The 21085-nt window shown below is 45.7% G+C and overlaps 2 protein-coding genes across 2 annotated transcripts; both read right to left on the bottom strand.

The window, feature by feature from the left end:
* Positions 1 to 145: 145 nt before the first annotated feature.
* On the bottom strand, positions 146 to 13998 carry LOC309440668 (nucleolar RNA helicase 2-like). The gene is made up of 15 exons (XM_082054595.1): positions 13820 to 13998; positions 12449 to 12715; positions 11078 to 11153; positions 10183 to 10361; positions 8627 to 8744; positions 7603 to 7788; positions 6925 to 7070; positions 6242 to 6391; positions 5592 to 5753; positions 4729 to 4848; positions 3881 to 3954; positions 3544 to 3703; positions 3099 to 3233; positions 1484 to 1528; positions 146 to 719 (listed from the first exon to the last, which is right to left on the bottom strand). Exons 1-15 carry the CDS (start codon positions 13922 to 13924, stop codon positions 513 to 515), a joined length of 2130 nt encoding a protein of 709 aa, XP_081910721.1. The 5' UTR covers positions 13925 to 13998; the 3' UTR covers positions 146 to 512.
* A 1495-nt stretch (positions 13999 to 15493) lies between these two features.
* Positions 15494 to 19570, bottom strand: STOX1 (storkhead box 1; the record flags this gene model as incomplete). Its single annotated transcript, XM_082054166.1, is given in 8 exon segments — positions 15494 to 15533; positions 16630 to 16865; positions 16868 to 16908; positions 16911 to 17526; positions 17528 to 17767; positions 17771 to 18291; positions 18541 to 18646; positions 19487 to 19570. Coding segments are annotated over 8 exon segments (1884 nt in total).
* Positions 19571 to 21085: the final 1515 nt, after the last annotated feature.

The following is a 21085-nucleotide window of genomic DNA, read 5'->3' as shown; positions in this document are numbered from 1 at the left end:
CCCGGCCCTTCCGCCGGCGGCCCCCGGCACACGGGCTCGCAGGATCCCGCTCGTCCACACCGGCTGAACAGCGCTCCTAACAGCCGCTCTCTGCTGCTCGCCTCGGCCCAGCACACGCGCGTTTAAAACCTTCCGACACGGGCTGTGAACTCGTAAAATAGTATTTTATTTTTTTGGAAAATGTACAGGTTCAACCGGTGGTGAGGATCTATACAGTACACAGCGAGGCAGGTGACAGAGATGGAGGCGACAGTCACATTCTAGAACAAAGATGCAGGTAGTGACAGTTGAAATTGCCATAGGAGAAAGAAAGAAAGAAAGAAAGAAAAAAACCAAAGTTCTCTTTTTCCTGCGTTTAAGTGAACAGGATCTTGATTATGACCAAAGTAGTACTGAGAAAAAAAATAATGTGAATGATGGATTTTTCAAGGTGGTACAAACACACAGGAACAGCCTATTTTAATTAATATATAAAATACTGCAGTCCCGTTCTTCCCTCTGGGTTGTTGGAGTCAACGATCAAAGGCTCTGTCAAAGCTTCGTTTCTGGCCCCTGCCTCTGAATCTGTTTCTACCACCGGAGCTCCCGCGCCGCCCATTCCTGGAGCTTGAGAAGCTCCGGCCGCCGCCTCCTCCTCCTCCTCCTCGCTGCGACTCCACTAACTCCGGTAATTCAGTCGCCACGCACAAACGCCACTGTTTTGAATCTTCCCATCTCGCCTATTCAAATAGAAGTCAGACACAGCAAGTTAAATTCTAGGAATGCACATACAGGGTATTTCATAATTACTAAATTTGCTCGGTCAAAAAGGAAAAATCGTGAGCTAAATAGGGGACTCAAGTTTCTAACATAAGTGGTCAATACTGGTTTCAAAATTTTAAGCGTGAGCCGCAGCTGAGAAACCCACCTTAAGTGCTTTACAAAGCAGCATCCTCAGTCATCTCCTTCCCCACGTTTCATTAATTAAGACTAACACTACAATTATTACTGATCACAAACAGAATTTGTTGTAGGGCTGAACGAATACCAGGGCACAAGGGTACAGAGACGAGCTCAGGGAGAAGCACCCGGAGGCTGGATGCCTGAGGAATTTTGGCCTGGGGACACCAATTCTGCCAAGCAAAACCCTGGAATCCTCTTTTCCGTGGAGAGAACTCCGAGTGAAGGGACGCGGGTCGGGGAATGGAAAAAAGGGGGTTGTACAGTGTAACAGCGCTCATTGCCTGCGCGGGTTAACCCAGCGGCGGTGAGAAGGGCTGGACTGTTCACACCCCCGCTCTTCTCAGACAGGAGTCTCAAATACAGTTTTGGAGACAGGAATACTGTAGGAGAGGAACGCTGTATGCTTGTTCTGTTCAGTTTCTCCAAAGCCATCCCTTCTGGGATGGAAAGGCAGGATACAGGCCAGGTCGTGTTTCCTGCCTCGCCCTCTCCAGCCAGTTTCATCTATGGGGCGCTGCAACCAGGCACTGCAATGCCGTACCTCTATGTCCTTCCGGTCTGCTGCAGGGACATCGAAACACACTCCCTGGAGAGAGAGAAAAACTGTAATGGGTACAAGTCTAGCAGCTGATGCAACTAAAACCAAACAAACACGTACAAATCTGCGTACTAAAACAGTTTCAAAGTGGTTTTTAAGAGACTTGAGATACTTGGAGATCTTTGAGCATTGAGGGAGTTGCATCAATATTTCTCAGAACACCAATACTTGCACTCACTCCCTTCACGTTTTCCTCAGATACACACACTGTTCTTTCCTCCGCACAGCCAGCGCTTCCAATCCACATTTTCCTGCTCTTTAACAATATGTTTATAACCTTTTGCATCCTAAACTGTTGTCTATTGGCTTCTGCATTACTCATTTGGCAAATTCTTTCAAATCAGAAGTTTTAATATATACTACAAAATATATACATCCAGTAAACTGAACATTTAGGTTCAGCCTAAAAATCTGAAGTTAAACTACTTGAATGATTAAGTACAATACACATATTTCATATGTTGAAATGCTATTCTTTGTCCAAATGAGCAACCTGGATATTGAGAATTACAAATCTGATGTAGGGAACACCATCCATACACAGTGTTCTGCACATCAAGTACAGAACAATGCTGTGAACAGAGAGACAGAGGCGAGGACAATGAAAGCAAGCTCACCAATCAAAGCAATACCAAATCTCCTGCACGAAGGACACATTAAGAAAAGATTTCAGAGATGGAAAAAACTGGGCAGTTCCCTGTAACGCCAGCGAATGTGTCTGTGATGGAAACTCCAGCGTGGACATGAACCGCGAGTCTACGGCAACGCGGGCGTGTGAAAGCGCCAGAAAAACGAACGGCAGAGAAGGGATCAGAGAGCGGCCTGCTGGCCCAGCACCCGTGGCTGACCGCACACGGATTCGGTCATCGAGCTCACAGCATCTCTGCGCTGTTTGATTCATCAGGGTATGCTGAGAAACAAGAAATACACCCAGAAAAAAAACAACGATGAAGCAAATCAGTAATAATGCCCAACAAGTGGCAGAAGCAGGACATAAGCATTCCTTGTCCTCTGTCACAAATAGTTCTGGACAGACTATCTGATCACACATTTTAATGTCTGTGAAAACGCATAAGAGTTCTGAGACAGAAGAGCGAGGGGAATCACTTCTGTTTCAAACAACCACCTCTCAGAGAGGTTGTTCCAAGACTGACGTACCCAACCCAGAAAGTAACTTTCTCCTCTTTCCCTTTCAGGTTCCAGAAACAGGATGGATACGAACTACCAGAACTGACTCTCCTACGAAATCCTGTTCTACGTTGTGTCATTACGGCACAGTAACCACGGTTCGTTCCTTTTATGTGTTCTGCCGTCCCTATAGCCACGCTATATACCGCATTGTACTGTCTCCTTAGCACATGAGTGGAGCAGAGCCCTAAGCCCCCAAGATGCCCAAGACCTAAAAGAAGAGGCTGAGACCCACCCTTGCACCAGAGTCACTTCCTTATCAGCAGTGCCTGGAACAGGGAAAAAAGGACCCAGTATCTCCTCTGGCAATTGCTGAGAAAAGGCTACAAGCAGAGAGCTCCGCAGAACAGACACACACAAAGCAGCTCACCATTTTTCCCTTGAGGAAACACATCCTGTTCACCTTCCTGTCGACGTCATCACCCAGCAGCTCTCGCAGCCTTCGCCAGGCATAGCTCATGTTGTTTATTTCTTCAGAGCAGCGCAGTATCATTGTAACAAACCCCTACAGGTAAGAAACTCCAGTCAGTCAGAGGAATAAGCTTCAGCACATCTACACACGAGAAACCTCCTAATGTAGACTTTACACACTGAAGTTTTCAAGTGGGTACTATTATCAGAGAGCAAGCGTATTTGTAGCCAGTATATTCTTGCTTTGAACTAAATCAGTAGTTCCTAGTGGCTTAAGTACAGTTCCCATAAAAAAATCCCAGGGAGACAAATGATTCTCTATTTAAACATTGCAGAAGTGTGTTGCTTTTTATTTACATTTTTTAAAAAAGACTTTTAGACACACGTGGAGCCGCCAGCCTTACCGCGTCCGAGTTCAGCAGGGAGCGCTGCTCAATGGAGGTGGCACCTGAAATATGGGCCAGAGCTGCAGCCAGAGCATTCACTGGCCCCTTCTCTTGTACTAGTAACCGAGCAGATTCCTTGAAATACTCAATAGCAGTTTCAGGAACAGAGTCCAGACACCTAAGTAATTAAAGCAAAAGAAACAAACATTCTATATTAGTATTTACTGGGCTCTGAAACAGAACAAAAGCAGCAGTGCAAGGCTTTAGTAGCGATTGGTTCTGAGATGTAATCAAGTAATCCAAACATCCCCTCTGAACCAGGGAGATACACCAGGGCCTGAGCCCCCCAACGCACCTGATGGCGTCCTTGCTGGAAGCCTTTATGATATCTGTTGCGGTAGGAACGCCAACACGCTTGAATGTAATGCCCTGGAAAGTAAAAAGGACAATACAGATGAAAGTTGCATACCGTTAAGTAATTCAGTTCTATTGTTTCATTTAAATCTATCACTTTTCTTCTTCTTTTCACCTTTTAACTCCCAAGTTTTGCTGGTGAAAATGACAAGGTCAAGCTTACAGGGAAACACTTACACTTACAGGGTAACACTTACAGGGTAACACTTAAAAGCCTTTATGTACCAGGTCAATTTAAATGATCCAGTGACCTCAAACTGAAACAGAGACCATTTTGGTGGATTCCAACAGGGAAAAGGGCCTACAAATTCTAAATTATTCATTTTACTCTGATTTACTTGGATTTAACTATGAGTTATATTAAGTACGAGTACATTTCTAAATGTAAGTCTGAGTTTTATGTGCCAAGACTAAACCATTTCACCCCAACTGAATATTTAGTTGGCGAGAGAAATACTGTATGGAACAGTGCACAAAGTGCAAAATGGAAGTAACAGTTCTCGGTAAAGCAAACCACTGATGACAAGCCATGGTGAACACTGAGCTGAAATCCTGCGGGCTTTTTCTCATTTGCACAGGTCCAGTCTTACTGGAATTGGCTGAGAAAAGCGTGAGCACGAGAATCCGCAGCACGATCTCTGCTCCGCGGTCATTGACAGGGGACTCGACCTCTGCAGGTAACCTGAGCTCACGTGGCGCGTTACACGCTACATCCTGTCACTGAGCTGTTGAACTAACACGAGCGCGACACTGCCCCGACGCGTCACACCAGAGGAAGCTGCACTTTACCGCTTTCTGTTCCACGTATCTTAACTGATGCTCCTCCTTTCGCTGGTAGAAACAGATGCAGATCCCGGTCCGTCCAGCTCGACCTGTGCGTCCAGAACGATGGATATAGGACTCCACATCCTTCAATATAAATACTCTTATAACTTATCTAATTTATTGTAATTTAATCAATTCATTGCATTCACATAACTTAGCAGAAGCTATTAGAGTTAAGCCTGAATAATGCACAATATATGCATCAAAGAATTAAGTTAAAAACAGTTGTTTCACTAAAATCAAACAAATGAGCTTTTCCATAACCCTCTAAAAATCCCTGTTTGAAAGCCAGAACCATGAGCGCAGATCAGCTAAGTCTCGCTCTGGCACCATTTTGAGCATGCGTACCACCTACACTCTCCTGCATACTAACTTGAGCACGATTACTGACATGGTATAACGGCAAATTCACTGAAAAATGATCTTGTTTCTTTTAAACCCTCTTAACTTCAGCCCATGTCACTTCTGGGGTCCATCCTTACCTACGCCCCTGCTTAGTGAACTGTTCCTGCGAGACAAACAGCCGCTCTTCACCTTCCGCTGCTCCCAGACCCGCAATCACCATGCAAGGCCTTGAAGGGAGAGGCTTTAAGCAGCCCTGAATGGGAGTGTTTTAAGGACCCCATCTTTAAACATACCAGTGGCCGATGGACTCTGAAAAGAATCCTCTAAGGAACTACTTCTGTGTATCAGGACCCTCCTTACCCTTAAATGCAATGCTGATATACTCAGTGTGGTGAACACCATCCCCTAAAGCCTTCACTGCTTGAAAACAAACCTATAACTTACGACAAGACACCCAACCAAGACACCCAATCATCACCTACCTTTGGTGGTGAACTCTGTACAACCAGGTCAACCTCAGGGATGTCTAAACCACGGGCAGCCACGTTGGTTGCCACCAGAACTTTGAATGCACCGTTTCTGAAACCTTTCAGTGTGATCTCTCTCTGCTTCTGAGGAATGTCACCGTGCAACGACTGGCAATCCTGAAAAACACTATTGTTATAGGACCGCACCAGAATCAAAGACAGTGCTCCACTACTACATTAATTAATGTCAGCATCACAGCTCAGTAACTGCTACTCCAGTACCACAACCTCTTATCCTACTTGTTCTCTAAGTCTGCCTCCACTTTTTAATCCAAGACAGTCCTCTCTAAAGAAAAAAAAATTCACAACTGTTTCATTTGATGTCAATAACTCTTCTTTTAATAAAAAATCCCTTGTAGCTCAGTATCTGTTAGTGCAGCCTAGTCCTGAAGACCATAATGCTGTAAACTTTCAACCAGTTTGAGTCTTTCTTAAGGTCCTTTTTGGCAGTTTTTGAAGCTACCTGACCACCCACAAAAGCCGGTCCTAACCGCTTTCAAAGTCTCTCTTTAAAACTCACTCAGCATAGGTCTGGTATCAAACACAGGGCTGATACACCTCGGACAGGTTCTGCTGCTGAACACAGCTGAGATACAGATATATACCTGTTTGATTGAAGCATTCAGAGCCAGTTCATTTGCCTCCTTTTTGGTCTCACAAAAGACGATGGTCCTCCCGTAGCTGCCACTGTAGACCTGAATGACGTCTCCGATCACCGCGGCTCTCTGAGACCAGTGGCACTCTATTGCCAAATGCTACGGAAAGTCATTCCGGTGGTTAGCACACATAAAAACACAACATGCTTCTTTTTAATACATTTGAAACTGTAAAATCCAGAAATACTAAAGAGTTGTACAGGTTCCTGATAGGCAAAATACACTAACTCATGTTCCAGAACGTGCAAAATCCATGTGGCTCTTGTATCCACCACAATTAGTCTAACATTAAACAGAATAGTTACAGTAAGAGGAAAACCAAGATGACAGTCTACAAATCGCTTTTTAAAGCAAGTTAAAATAAACCCAGGAGACATTATATCATTTCTCTGGATAAATTCAGATACCCTTTTCCTCTGAAAACCAACAAAACCAACTGATAACTGAATCCTCACTCTACTCGAGATGCCTATGGATGTTGACTAGCTGTAGAGCGCCTTATGCTTAAACAATAATTCTCAGACCTACTTTCAACATCATTCTGCTAATGTACATTAGGATGGGATGACCGTTTGTAGCATAAAGCAAAGGGGAAGAGGCCTGGAAACGTCCCACACGAGACAGATACTCACTTCCACCGTCGTGGCAGCCTTTTGAGTCTTTTTCCCAATCAGGTCAACCTGCTCGTATCTGGACTTCATGTATTTCTTCGCCACGTCATACACCCAGTGCGGGCAAGTTGCGGAAAACAGCAGCGTCTGGGGGTTGTCTTCAGAATCTTAAAACACAACGTTTCGCAAACTTCATGTTTCATCTTACAGATGCATACAAGTTGATTACGTGAGTTATTAAAAGTATGGGGTCAAATATCAGTATTTAAAATAAATAAGGCAATTCCACTTTTTCAACTGATGCATGATCAACATCTGGGAAAAAATACTCTAGAAAGTCCAAATATTTTCAAGATTAGGCAAAAAGTTACTATGACCAAAAATCCAGTCTATTTTCAAGTGGGGAAAATGGTAAAAGGTTTCTAACTCCTTTTAACTGGAAGAAGTCCAAGTACAACTTATGGATGGGTGTCAAAGAAAGTTATTTACAGATCCCTAAGTAAGGGATTTTAACCTTTGCAAAGGCCCTATGAACGAGTCCTACCTTCACAACACCTTATGTACTGTGTTCACATTTCCTGCAACATTCAGTCATTTCTAAACAAAGCCACCTTGCTACTCGCAGAAGAATAGACCTGAATTTTAGAAGACTACATTATTACTAATATTTCCTACTGTTTGTTTAAATATTGAGATTACCCTTCTTGTATGCAACTCGTAAAATGTCTTCCACTTGCTCAGCAAATCCCATGTCCAGCATCTGGTCAACTTCATCAAGTACCACATGTTTCACCTTGGTCAGGTCCAGCTTGCCGTTCTGAAGATGGTCTTTGATTCGACCAGGTGTCCCAACCAAGATGTCAATGCCGCTTCTCATGAGATCAACTGATAACAGGGAAGAGCAGCAGAGGCGTTAGCAGTGACCTAGGGAGCATTCTATACATTAGAAACACATCGTAGCTGAGTAATAATGTAACATCAGCTTCTCAAACCGTCCATTAGTGCTCTTCTCACAAATGCGAGAACAAATGATGAACAGCAAGAGAAAACCTGGGAAAAACAAAACCAAACAAAAACCAAAGCGGTAAGGTAGAAGTTCCACCGCTCCTCCTGCAGAACAGATTCCCCATGATTTAAATAAAGTGGCAAAGAGCTTCTTTTAACACACGTTGGAAGTAGTTAGCTCTGCCCAAATTGTCTGCCTGAATCGGAAACTGACTGAAATCACCTCCTTTCTGAAGTTCTGCAGGAAAAAGAATTCATCCCTAATGTCTCAAGACACATTCCAATAAAAGAGCGTGTTCCCATTCCTGCTCTCATTTACCTTGTTTACAACCAGCAAGAATTATGCTGTTAGAATAAAGACATCATTCTCCGCTTTACTGATTTTCTAGCTATCACATATCACACAAAAAACCCCACTCACAGCTCTAAGACTAAACATCTTTTATAGAAACATCAAAGTTTACAAGAACCTAAACCTAAACACTCTGTATACACACAATATAACCTCTTTCACTTTAATGACTATGAGTAGATGAGGAACACCAAGAACATAATTGAGCACAATTAATTGAACACAATTATTTCTCACAATAACATTTATCTGGAGCTGCTGAATTCCCCATGAATACTCTCCAGTTCTTGAGTTAAAAGTGTGTGTTTGGAAGGACCCAACTGCATTTCTCAAATATGTCACTCAATCGACATTTGTGTCACTTACTTTGTCCGTTATATGGCGTTCCTCCATAGAAACAAGCTACCGTCAGCTTTCTTGTGATGTCCTTGAAGTCTTTGGCAACCTGGTTCGCCAGCTCTCTCGTTGGACAGAGAACTAGTACCTAGGCAGAGGAAAGACAGATTTCTCTCATGGCTTCTGCCAAGAAACCACTAGTCTTCTAATCATCCATTTAGGTCTGACCTTGTATGTAATTTAAAAAAAAAGGGGGGGGGGGGGGCGTTAAATAGTTATCTAAACAAAAATTAAAGAAACGTACTGCTTAAGTCTCTTGTAACACCATTAATCTCCTTCGGCACACAGCCACTGAGGACAGGCAACCTTCTTTTTAAAAGAGATGGACAGGAGGTACTTAAATCTTATTTAACTTCAGCTCTTGAACAGACCAGCTACAGGTCTACACACACATGCGCTGTTGGAGCACAAGACTAAAGGATTTTGGTAATAAGAGGTTTTTACACATGCTCGGTAATGCTTCAGTCCCACAAGAAGGTGTGAGAAAGGGCAATCAACTGTCTCAGCTCCCCTGGGACTCAGGGAAACGAGTTCAGTCTGCAAAGTTCAGCATGGTCCTGGAGCCTGTGCTGATATCCTCACAGAAACAACCAAGAGACCATCCTCTCTTCCGACACACAGGCTTTGCACTGGTGAGGGATGATCTACTGGCCAGGAGTTCAACTAAGGAACTCTAAATCCTCACCCTGTGACTTCTTCCAACATTGAAACACATTACAAGAAGTAGTGTACTGTGGTAGAGCAAGGCCTGCAAGACTTTATTTTAAGACTTGTGACTCCTTCAAAGAAAGCTTTCCCTTCTCTGCAAGACTGTGCCCAACCCAGAGCCAGCATTCTCAGTCTGACGGCCAACGAGAGGGGCAGATGCAAATAAAACAGCCAGTACTAGTTTTGGAATAAGCTTCAGGTGGCAAGCTGAAATAAAGTGATAAAAAAATAATAATTCCACTATTAATGGGGATATGAGGATACAAGAAGCTTCGGCCTATCTAGTTTTGGACAGCATCACAAGAATTTGGTGAAAACAAACACAGACCGCTCATAACAAATCTGCATTCTCTGGAGCAGAAGCTTCAATATCTGATGGTGGTCCTTGTGAAAACTAAGTCTGTTTTTAAGACCTCCCACTTTTTACATGTTTAAACAAATGTGTTTAAGTAGCTTTTATCGATCAAAATAAGTCACTAATCTGTTACTAATTTGGGAGAAAAACAAGCATCCAGTAACCACTAGACCTCAACAGGTAAAGTTAAATAGGAGCACGGTGAACACTTGTAGTTTCAGTCTCCCCATATGCAGAAAAAGGAACTGACAAGTGGATAGAACTGTTGTGCTCTTTACTGTTCATCAGAGCTATGAGGCAGCACAGGACGCAGGCAAAGCCCAGGAGCAGAGCTTGCAAACAATCTTTAGTGGGGCTTACTTTATTCCTGCGCAAACCTGAAGAACTTTTCCACCAGGTTAAAAATCTGAATCACTCAGCTGTAGGACAAAGCAAAACTGGCGCTCTAACTAAGCACAGTTACCTTTGGTGCACGGCCTCGTCTTCTTTCTTGTGTGTCTCCCTGAAGCTTTTCAATTAAGGGAATAGCAAAAGAGAATGTCTTCCCCGTCCCAGTTCGAGCTTGAGCAATGACATCTTTGCCAGCAAACACTGGGTCGAAGGTCTTCACTTGCACGGGAAACAGGTACGTGACTCCTCGAGCTGTGACAATTTCAACAGACTTCCTTAATTCGATCGTTTTACAAGTTTCTTGCGTACTCTTCAGAGAAAGTTATCCCAAGCAAAGGCTCCATGCACTCTGAAGTCACTCGGGGTTATATCACCATCTCCTCGGATTTATTTAATCTCAGAGGTCGTCTCTAAAGCTGCCCTCAGACTGCCCTTTTTATTCTCCCACTTCACACCACCAGCCACAGTGCTGGCTGGGACAGATAACGCTACTGGTCTTCTGTTAAAGCCTTTAAGTACCGTGGCTTTATTTATGTAATACTCCCCACATATCTATGAAAATCTCTTGCTTTCAAATAAAACACTACATCAAAAACACTTATATTGTTCTCTTAATTCATACTAAGTCACACACATACTAACATCAAACACACTAAATGTAACTGGTTTTCTTTTACTCATGCTGAAAAAACCTTTAATTGAAAAATTCTCACACCTTTTCTTTTGAGCTTATGTCATTTAAAATTCTACTTGTAAAGGCTGAAGTGGGCAATACTGCAAACAGAAAAGTCTGTATTCAGAGCTTTATTCAGAGGAGGCAGTCAATATATGCTTTCTCTATAGCACCTGTGCTTGCACAGCCACACGCAGAGTGCATCTCAAAGCTCACTGGTTGAATACGTCAAGGATAAAAAACACACAACAGAGATAATTTAATTTCTGTTGTCATAGCATGTTAAGAAATTTACCTTGAAGAAGCTGAACAGTCCCTTTGGAAATAGGAAAATTGGACAAAGCACCCTCTTTCTGTTCTTCAGTCATCTCCTGATAGGTAAACAACAAATTAGATGATATTCCATGGGAATATATATGACCATCAGAAAATTCAAGGTAATGGCAACAGCACTAGTGTCATTCCCAAGGGTCAAACTTCCACTGACAGCACGGCAGCTGCCGCTAAAGAGCCTTATTTGTTTTACTATAGCCACTATCGTATTTCAAAGTTCGACAAAAGTGATCTCTAATTTAAGACTGTTTCATATCTAATGGCATAACCCTAGAAATGCAAAACACCTAAATTAGAACTCTGAAAACTCTTAATTAAATTTTGACATCTTCTTTTAAATAATTACCAATAGCCTAACAGATCACGTTGTAATATGTAAGAATCAGGATGATATCGACCCCATTTCCTGCTTCCCAATTAATACAGCACAGTGATTTACAGCTACAGAAACTGATTCCCAAAAGAGTAACATTATGAAGTAGAGCATCAAATGCTCCTACTCAGTAAGGCACCACTTCCACATGTTATAACAGCACAGCGGTTAAAACGCTAAGGGTGAGGAAAGAACGCAAACCTAGACACCGGGGGAACCCTGGGTGCTTCGCGAAGCGCCAGCTGCAATAAGGAACAAAACCAAGCAACAGTAGAACACGCAGGTATAAAGACTTTTCAGAACAAATCCTAAATAGAACAAGATATGTTTCCCTTAAAAAAAAAAATGTTCATGTCAAGCAATATTAGAGGAACCTAAATAAAACAGAATAGTCAGAAAAAATAAAAACATTCTTACCAAAAGACTGAAAACTACTTACAGAACTGTTACAACATGGTATTATATTAAGGACCATCTTATTGCATTAATTACTATCTAATGATACATAAAAACATACTAATACGTAACTTTTCTTTTTCCACTAGCTAAAATGAAATAATTCTTATTTCACTAGAGAAGTAGTCAATAATACCAAAAAGAAGTCAATTGAACTATATTTGTGGCAATCACAATCATATCTAATGATGCTGAATCATATTAAAGCACCATGTCCCTGCAGCTTGTCCGTCTGCCAGCAGCTACCACGGAGCCGGGCTGCTGAAGCGCAGAAACCACAGTGCGCTCATCTACAACTTCAGGACTTTCCAAATCTGAAATTTGTGCAAACAATCAAGGGAAGGGGCACTTCAAGTACGTTTAAACCCTAGAAATGTCCAGCAGCCTTTCCACTGATTGGGAGGAAAAAAAAGGAAAAATAACCTGCTCTAAATATAACTTTGTGGCAATACAGGAGTTGAAAGCCAAGCACATCACTATAACTAACCCAACCATCAGTATTACCTGCTCTTGCTCACTGTCACCATCACCACTTGACGTTTCACTAGAATTACTGTGCTGTTTTTTGTGAGTGGATTTCATGTTTAAGGAAGATAATCTTGTGTTCTCTGGGGTTTCTTCTCTTACATGACCATTTTGTTTTACTCCACTCTTGGATTTCTTGAGTTTTGGGGGAACAACGTCCTCCTCCGACTGCTCACTTTCATCCGTCTCAGCCTTTCTCCTCCGAGACTTGTCATGCCGTTTAGATTTCTTCTCTTTTTTCTCCTTCTGGTAAGGCACAGAGCAACACAGCCGATAAATGAAAACACATGCACGTCAGCCAAGTGACACAAAACAGAGAAGATGTTGCAAAACATAGAATCATAGAATGGCTTTGGTGGGAAGGGCCCTCCCCAGCTCCCCCGGTGCCCCCCCTGCCATGAGCAGGGACATCTTCAGCAGCTCAGGTTGCTCAGAGCCCCGTCCAGCCTGGCCTGGGATGTCTCCAGGGATGGTTCATCCACCACCGCTCTGGGTACCTGCCCAGGCTCTCACCACCCGCAGGGGAAAAGAAAAAATTCTTCCTCATTTCTAGCCTGACTCTCCCTCCTTTAGTTTAAAACCATCACCCCTCGTCCTGCTAAAGTCTGTCCCCATCTCTCTTACAGGCCACTTCAAAGTACAGAAAGGCTGCAATAAGGTGTCCCCGGAGCTTCTCTTCTCCAGCGGAACCCCCCAGCTCTCTCAGCCTGTCCCCCAGCAGAGCTGTTCCAGCCCCGGGTCATTCCCGGGTCTCCTCTGGCCCCTCTCCAGCAGCTCCACGTGTGTCCTGTGGGCTCCGGAGCTGGAGCAGCACTGCAGGGGGTCTCACCAGAGCAGCGGGGCAGCACCACCTCCCTGGAGCAGCTGCTCACGCTTCCGGTGATGCTGCCCAGTTCAAAACCCGTGCTTCGGATGCCAACAGCGGAAGGGGCAGAAACCCGGCCGAGCCCTCCCCGCCGCGGCGCAGATGCCGCCGGGACGCGTTTCCCGACCATGAGTCGCCCGGGCCTTCGTTTTCGGGACGCTTCCTCCCTCCAGCGCGCACCGAGAGCGCTCCCGGGGCCGCTACGGCGGCGTGGGGCCGCCCCAGCCCCCGCCCGAACACGAGGCGCAGGCGAGGCCCGGGCGCCACAGGCCGCGCCCGCCGCCCTCCCGGGAGGCCCCGCCGCGCACGTGGCCTGGCCGGCCCGGCACCGCCCCGCGGCCGCAGCCCCGGCCCGGCACGCGCCACCGGCGGCGCCACGCGAGGCGAGACCCGCCCGACACGGCCCCGGCGCGCGGGCGGCACGGGGCGGCCAGGCCCCACCCGGCCGCGGGAGGCCCCGGCGTTCTCCTCCCCGGCCCGGTTACCTTGCGCCGCCGCCGGCTGCTCTCCAGGGGGGACTCGCTCTCCATGGGGCACTCGGGATCCGACTCGGCCCCGCTGCTGGCGCTGAACCGGGTGGCTTCGGGCATCTCCGCTCGCCGCTCCGCGCCACGCCGCTGCCGGTCACCGTGTGACAGACACAGAGCCCGCCCACTGCCCCGCGCCGCGGGGCGGGAACACAGCCCTCAATCACCGCCCGGCAGCCAGTAGCCTGCCCGGTCACGGTGTGACAGACACGGATCCCGCCCACTGCCCGAACACCCCCCTCAAGCACCGCCCGACAGCCAATAGGCTGCCGGCTCTGCCGCCAGACTACAACGCCCAGCGTGCCCCGCGGCTCCTCCCGGACGCCAGGTCCCAGCGTGCGCCGCGGAGCGCGTGGCGGGCCCTGCGCCTCGGCCGTGAGGCGTCCGCCATGGCGGGCGGGGCGACCGGGGGCAGCGGGCTGGCGGGGCAGCCGCGACTCGCTCCCCGTCCACCGGCCGGCTCTTGTGCCGCACCCCCGCGGCGTGCGTGGGCCCCTGCGAAGGGTGGTTAAGGCAGCTGGAAAGCGGCGGGCGGGCGGCGCGAGGGGGGAGAGCGAGAGAAACCTGAGGGGAAGGTCGCGGTACCGGCGTGGCTGAGAGCGGCCCCGGCCTGCGGGGGCGGGGGGGGCGCTGCGGGGCTCAGCCAGCCCCGCCAGCACAAATGCAGTTTCTACCGCTTCTTCACCACTCTCCCTTAAAAAGAAAAATGCCCAGCAGCTTTAAAACTACAACTTCAGCCATCCGTAACCGCTGGAGACACGTTTTCGATAGTGAAAGGGCCTGACTGAGACAACAACAGTATGACCAAGTGCCTGTGTAGGATTTAAAAGCGCCACAAGCCGGTGTCACGAAGCAGACATAGTCCACTTTTAGCTACAGGAAGAAATCAGGATTAATCAGTCAAAACTGCTCTTCTGAACTAAAAGCTGTGAAGTGCTCCTAATGGCTGCCGGGATGTTGTTTCCTGAAGAGAAGGAAAGGGCTGGTCCTGAGCTGGGGGTTTCTCCCAAAGCAATGCCCCCGGCCTTACCTGATTGCATTTGCAAAGGCCAAATCCTGATTGCCAGCTATAAGCACACCAAGTAGATTCAGGAGGACAGCTGAGACTTCAGGACACAGGAGAGAACCTCAGGATTCAAGGGATTTTTGTAGTGACAAGCAAATGAACTGGATTGGCACGCACCTTGCTTTTCTGACAGGAGATGGAGCATTAAAGCTATTGCTGTGGCACAAGTAGCAAACACTTTCAGGAATGATAACATGAAACAGTCCTGTCCAGCCTATAGAGTTCACATTAAAAAAGACACATACCCTTTCCAGGTTAATGGTGTGATCTGAATGAAGTATATCAGTTCTTTTTATTATCACAGGGATGGGAAAACTAATTAAAGAAATATACATCAGCTCTCCAAATACTATGGTCAAAAGTTCTAGCTAACAGCTTTGATTTAGAGATAGCCTCACATGTGGAGTGATCACATTTACAGTATGTTTACGTTGTTACAAATGGAAAGTTTACAAAGTTTGTGTAAAAAGTAATCAAATATTCATGACCAGAGTTAGCTGAAGCTAAGAATTTTGTTGTGATTGTCCTTCCACTTTGTCCTCCTCTTTACATTAGTATTTATGCTTTCAGAATTTGGCAGGATGCTTCATTTTCTTTTCAGTCCACCTAAAATAACAATTATTAGACGTCAGACTTCACATTCTAAAAAAAAAACTGAGTTGGCTTAAGTTCTGGTACCACAGATGGCACCAATAACAACCAGTCAAAACGACCCTTTGAGATACATTTCCCTAAAGAGCATCCAACAGATTTCAAGTGTTTGTGTCCAAGTAATACACTAGAAGTGTACTTGAAAGAGTATACAGGCAAAAGCTGCTGAAGGGGGAAGCAGGGGGGGAAAACAGCAGTATTTCCTTAAAAATTGTAGTATGTGATTTGTCGTTCATATATTAGCTTCCCAAGGTGCCAATACATACCTAAAGAGAACTCAGATGGTTTAATGACACTTAAATACCAGTCACTTAAGATCTTAAGAATATGATGCTATTAAAAAAATCTATATGATTTTTTTCCCCTCACAGCATTTTAACTTATGTTCTTGCCAATTTAGTAAACAGTTTTGTAGGTCTGCTCCACATGCAACTGTGTTAAAAATTGTTTCATACCAATATGTTTTCCATTAGGGGACTTTTTCAAGTATAGCTGCAGGGAAAATGTACCCTATGAAGGGGAGCAGACACTTCTAGGACAAGCGATGTACACATTTCTCTGGTCTATTGTGAGCAAGTCAGATGGTATTTTGTACTTTAGATTTTTATTGAACACCTCTATAAAGCACTTTTCGTTCTTTGTCTAAAACTGGGGAAACTATGGCAGTATCTATAGTGTCATATGGTGAGATCAATGCAAGCTGAACCTGCCTGCTAACAGGAGTTTACCCATCACTGTGTTTCCCAACATTTCTGCATCTTGCCATCTCCAGCTGCAAGGCTGAGCTCATCCTACTTTCTTGCCTCCTGACAACAAATGCAAAATATAAACTGCAGCAGTTGTATAGTGGATTTAGGGGGAATATTCACATAAAAAGACACGGTAGAACTATACAGTTTGACTGTTTATGGAACGTAGTACTGAAGTTTTTGAAGGTAATAGGAATTCTGGTTTTGAGGAGGGGGGTTATAGTTTACAGTAACATTTCTGCCTAAATCTGATTGTTAATTTGAAGGTAAAACATCTAACATAGTTACATGTGTTTTCTTACCTGGGGGAGTCAATTCCACTATCTCCCGTGATGCTGTGGTTTTCTGTCCCTTCCGAGCGCTTCTGTCCTGGTATCACAGTACATGCATTCTTCAAAACCAGATCTTTTTTCCCCGCAGGCTCTCTCGTTTCCCTGGTCTGTGAGCCCAAAGCACAGTGCACCACTACTTCCCCCACCTCACGGGTGAGGTTCTGCGGAACGTCAGCACCTGAGTCAACCTCCTCAGTTCTACAGCATGTTCAGTAAGGCCAGTTCCTTCTTCCTCTCTGTGACTTATCAGCTTTCTTCTGTGAAATCTGATTTCGCTTGTTCTTTTAAGCCACCTATTGATTCTGCAAAACTAGCACTTTCCTTATATTCATGCTCTACAGAGTCATGTTTACTTACAGTTGCGCTGTACTGTGCAGCATAAGTATTAAACTTATAGTTTTTTAGAGATGTAGCTGTCTCCAGCTTTTGCACAGCTTTACTCCAGCCTCTTGTATCTGAAAAAGCAGGGTCAGGTAGCAGGTGACTTTGTTCGTTGCCTTCAAAGTTATCATCCAGATGTAATGAGCTACAGGTGTCACCATCAGGTGCTTTCTGGTGCAGAAGATAGCAGTTATCAGTAAATCCTTCACTTTCTGGCTTCATTGATCCCAGATGGCTGGCACAGTCGTGTTTAAATATTAGTTCACTATTTTTGTCGATCTTTTGTCCGCATTTCACACCACTTTTTAAAATCAGGTTAACATTGCCTGTATCATTTGAAAGACAGACATTTTGAAATTCATTTGCTGTTTGATCTAGTAACTCACACACGGTGTCAGCTTTGAACCTGCAATCCTCATCTTTCGGATGTAATGGACATTTTGTGTCTTCTTCAGACACACCATTATCTTCAGTGTGGGAGCGAGGGCATTTTTTTAATATCCCCAGGAATTGTTTTGGCTGTTCTTCTGTAGATGTTTTCTTCAGCAATATTACTCTCCAGAAAGAATTTACTTTTATTATCTATTTGCAAAGTATTGCCTTGCGGATAACTAACGTTTTCACTTACGCTGCCTTTCTTTGGTTGGAGGGAAGACCTCTCAGCATGGAGTAGTTCGTGTTGCTTTGCTTTGTCAGCCTGTGTTTCAGTAGCCAGCTGTTCAGTTTTCTAGTCAAAGGTTCTTGAGGGGTCCAAGGACCGTGGCCTTTGTAAAGCCCTTTCTTGCTTTTGCATCCTGGACTTCAGCTGACTGTTAATAGCAACTTTGTACCCTTTTGCATAAAAGTTACCTCTCCATGACAGACCCTGGAAAGGGTTCTTAATTTGTTTTTTATATATGACCTGGGATTCCACTGCTACATCCAATGGCTGTTGGTTTCTGATAGGCAGTAAAAGGTTCTCTTCCAGTTTCTTGTTTCGGGATGTTAGCTCAGGTATGTGAGATTTCCTGTTGCTTCTGCTAATCTTCTTGTCTGTCTTTGATTTGGTTTTCCTGGTGTGTTTTGCTGGTTTACTTTGTGTCTTTTGAACACAATCCTTTGGAAGGTGGTTTTGCCTGACTGTTGACATCTCAGCCGGGGTACTCTTACTGACACATTTTTTCTGCTCCTTAAACTTCTGTATTAATATTGTGTGTTTAAGCAAAACAGGTGCATAAGTATAGATAGATATTCTAGATAATAAGTGTTGATCTATAAGCGTAAACAGATATTCTGTATAAGTTTAAGCAGATATATACATGTGAGTACGTACGCAAGTGTGTAAATGTCTAAGTAGATATATATTACAGTGGAAATAGATTATATATATGAAACAAATATATTCCCTAAATACATATATATGTGTAAAAAGAGACATAAGAGTCAATGTCAGTGACGTATAAGGTTTTTAAAATGCAAAGAAATCCTGTTTATAGAAAGGATTAAAAAACTCATCCTGACCTGGCAATGTCTCCGGCGGGTGCACTCGAGGGAGAGGCCTGAGCCGCCCCAGGGAGCAGAACGGCACCTGCGCCCGGTCCGCGGCGGGGGCGGGGGCTGCTGCGGCCTGTGTGCCAGCCAAGCGCGTTATTCCGTGATGCGGCAGCCGGGGCGCTGCTGCGCGCTCTGAGTGACTGACTGCGTGGTGATGGGTTTTACTGCCCACAGGTCACTGGATGAGCCCAATTTAGTTTTCATGTAATCTAACTTAGGTAAAAGCGTACTGAATAGAATTAATCACCTGACTTATAAGGCTGTGTGTCTTCTTTTTTGTTTTAAATACACTCTCTGCTTCGTGTTGCTGGGAAAGCCGTGCGCTGCAGAGTTCTGCTCATATTTACCAAAAGCAGCTACAGGTTACACTAAACATCTGTGAGATCAAGTGTGGTTTGTACTTCGCTGGGAAAGAAACAGAAAACAGGAAAAGAAAAGAACGAGAATTAATAGAAATAATAGATAGAAATAGATGGGGTCGAATAGAAATAGAAGAGAACAGAGCGTCGTGCCGGACACGCACATCTCCTCGGGGCTTGGGCAGGGAGGCGAGTGGGCGGAGAGAATGCAAAGTGAGATTCGAAGCCTGCCAATCAGAGTGCGAGCCGTAAGAGGAGGGGCGGGGCGCATGGGAACGACGGGCAGGTCGAGGATGGGGCGGAGAAATGCAAATCAGAGGCGTGGCTACGCAAATAGGGCCCTAGAGAGCTGGAACGGGCCGCCGGGAGGTTCCGCCGAGGAGGGTTCTGTGGGTGGGGTGGTTCTCCAGAGCGAATTCTCTGTTGCGGGTTGTCCCGGGTGACTCGTTTGTTGTGGCTGTTCCCGGGTGGCCACCCCGGTGCAGGTCATCCCCGCACACGCCCGCCCGTTCAGCCCCCGCTCCGCGCATGCGCGGTGGCGCCCCGGTGCTCACCGTGCGCCGCCCGCCGGGTGTCGCTGGTGCTGCCGCCCGGTGGCCGCAGCGCGGTACTGCAGCCCGGCGCGGGGAGTGCGGCATCGGGCTCAACCCGGAGCTCCAGCCCTGCGCTGGTGGGGCTGCTGGTAGAGCTGGGCTTCGGTTTGGAGGGGGTTTAATGCACGTGTTAAATTCCAGAGAAAACTTTGTCTAGTCAGTTAATTGAAACGGTTTTAGTGGCGTGCATTACATGCTAATACACTAAGCAGGGTTACAGTGTTCTATAACATGCACAGAAGGGCGTATATTTAAGACAATTCTAGATGTAAACAAACATTATGGTTCTTATTGGGATCTTTTGGCATCTAAACTCTGAAATGGTGGAAAACATGTGTGAAGCTCCTGCTACAACAGCTGCAGAGTGGTGAAGAATGAATGTGGGACAGATCACGTTTAGATGCTTCACTCCTGTCACTTTCAGTCCATAGAGGAGCCAAACAACATGCTTGTGATTTATAAATATTACTTTAATGTTCATGGCTTTTGCATGTTACACATCGCAGGGTCTCAACTGCTGTAGTTCATATAATATAGAGTGAACAGGAGGCGCTGGGTGTTCCTAAAGCGCCTCAAATCTGTGGGATACTCTTACCTGGAAACCTCATTTGATATTTACTCTTTGGTTTTCTGAGTGTATTCAGCTAGGTAGTAGTTTATTTTTAATGCATCGTATTACAGTTCCTCGGATCAGCTGACTGAAGCCAGCTCGGCCGGAGCCGTGAGCGAAAACCTCGAAGCTACAGAGGTAAGAGAAGGTAAAGAGAGGGGTTTCTGGTCGCGTTTTCGATCCCTTGCGGAGCCGGCTGACGTGGCGCGGCCGTTACCACGGTGACGCGGGTCACACCCCCTCCCTCTTGCTTTGAAAAAGCCTCCGGGAGGCGCTGGGAGGTGAACGTGCTTGTGAGGCAGGTGAGCACTACCCACACTGTGCTGCTGCTGCAGCGGCTGGGGCTGCTCGTGCAGTAGGGTTCAGAGGTTCTGTCACTCCTTGCTGTTAAACCTCCCACTTGTGGCTGGTGACACAGACTGGGGTGTGGCAGGGCAAGTAGACTGGACACAACTAGCTCTTGTAGGTGAGTTTGTCCGGGGCTTCGTTTTCTTTTCTTGTCCCCAATCTAACTAAGGGTAGCAATGGTTTCTAGAAAAAGGAAAGCTGTTGCTGCCATTAATACAAAGAGTGTGTCTATACAGACACTACCTGCCAAGAAGGATGCAGCCTCCCAGGCTTCTGGCTGCGCAGAGTGTCTGTGCCTGGCGTTAGCACCGGAGAATGGTATGGGAGGCACCTGTGTACGATGTGACCAGGTCAATGACTTACTGTGCCTAGTGGCAGAGCTTAAGGAAGACGTGGAGAGACTAAGGAGCATTAGGGAGAGTGAGGAAGAAATTGACTGGTGGGGTCAAACTCTTTTGAATCCTAAGGGTGTGCAACAGGAGATGGCAAAGCCTTGTCCCTCCTGCCATAAGGCCGATAAAACAGATCTAATTGATGGGGGGGAATGGAAACAGGTCCCTGATCGGAGAGGTAAAAGAACCCTCTCTCGAACCCCATCACCA

This window comes from Streptopelia decaocto (assembly GCF_964273445.1).
Source record: "Streptopelia decaocto genome assembly, chromosome: 5".
Lineage (NCBI taxonomy): Eukaryota > Metazoa > Chordata > Aves > Columbiformes > Columbidae > Streptopelia > Streptopelia decaocto.
The sequence above is the reverse complement of the archived record's forward strand: the minus strand, read 5'-3'. Positions and strand labels throughout refer to the sequence as shown.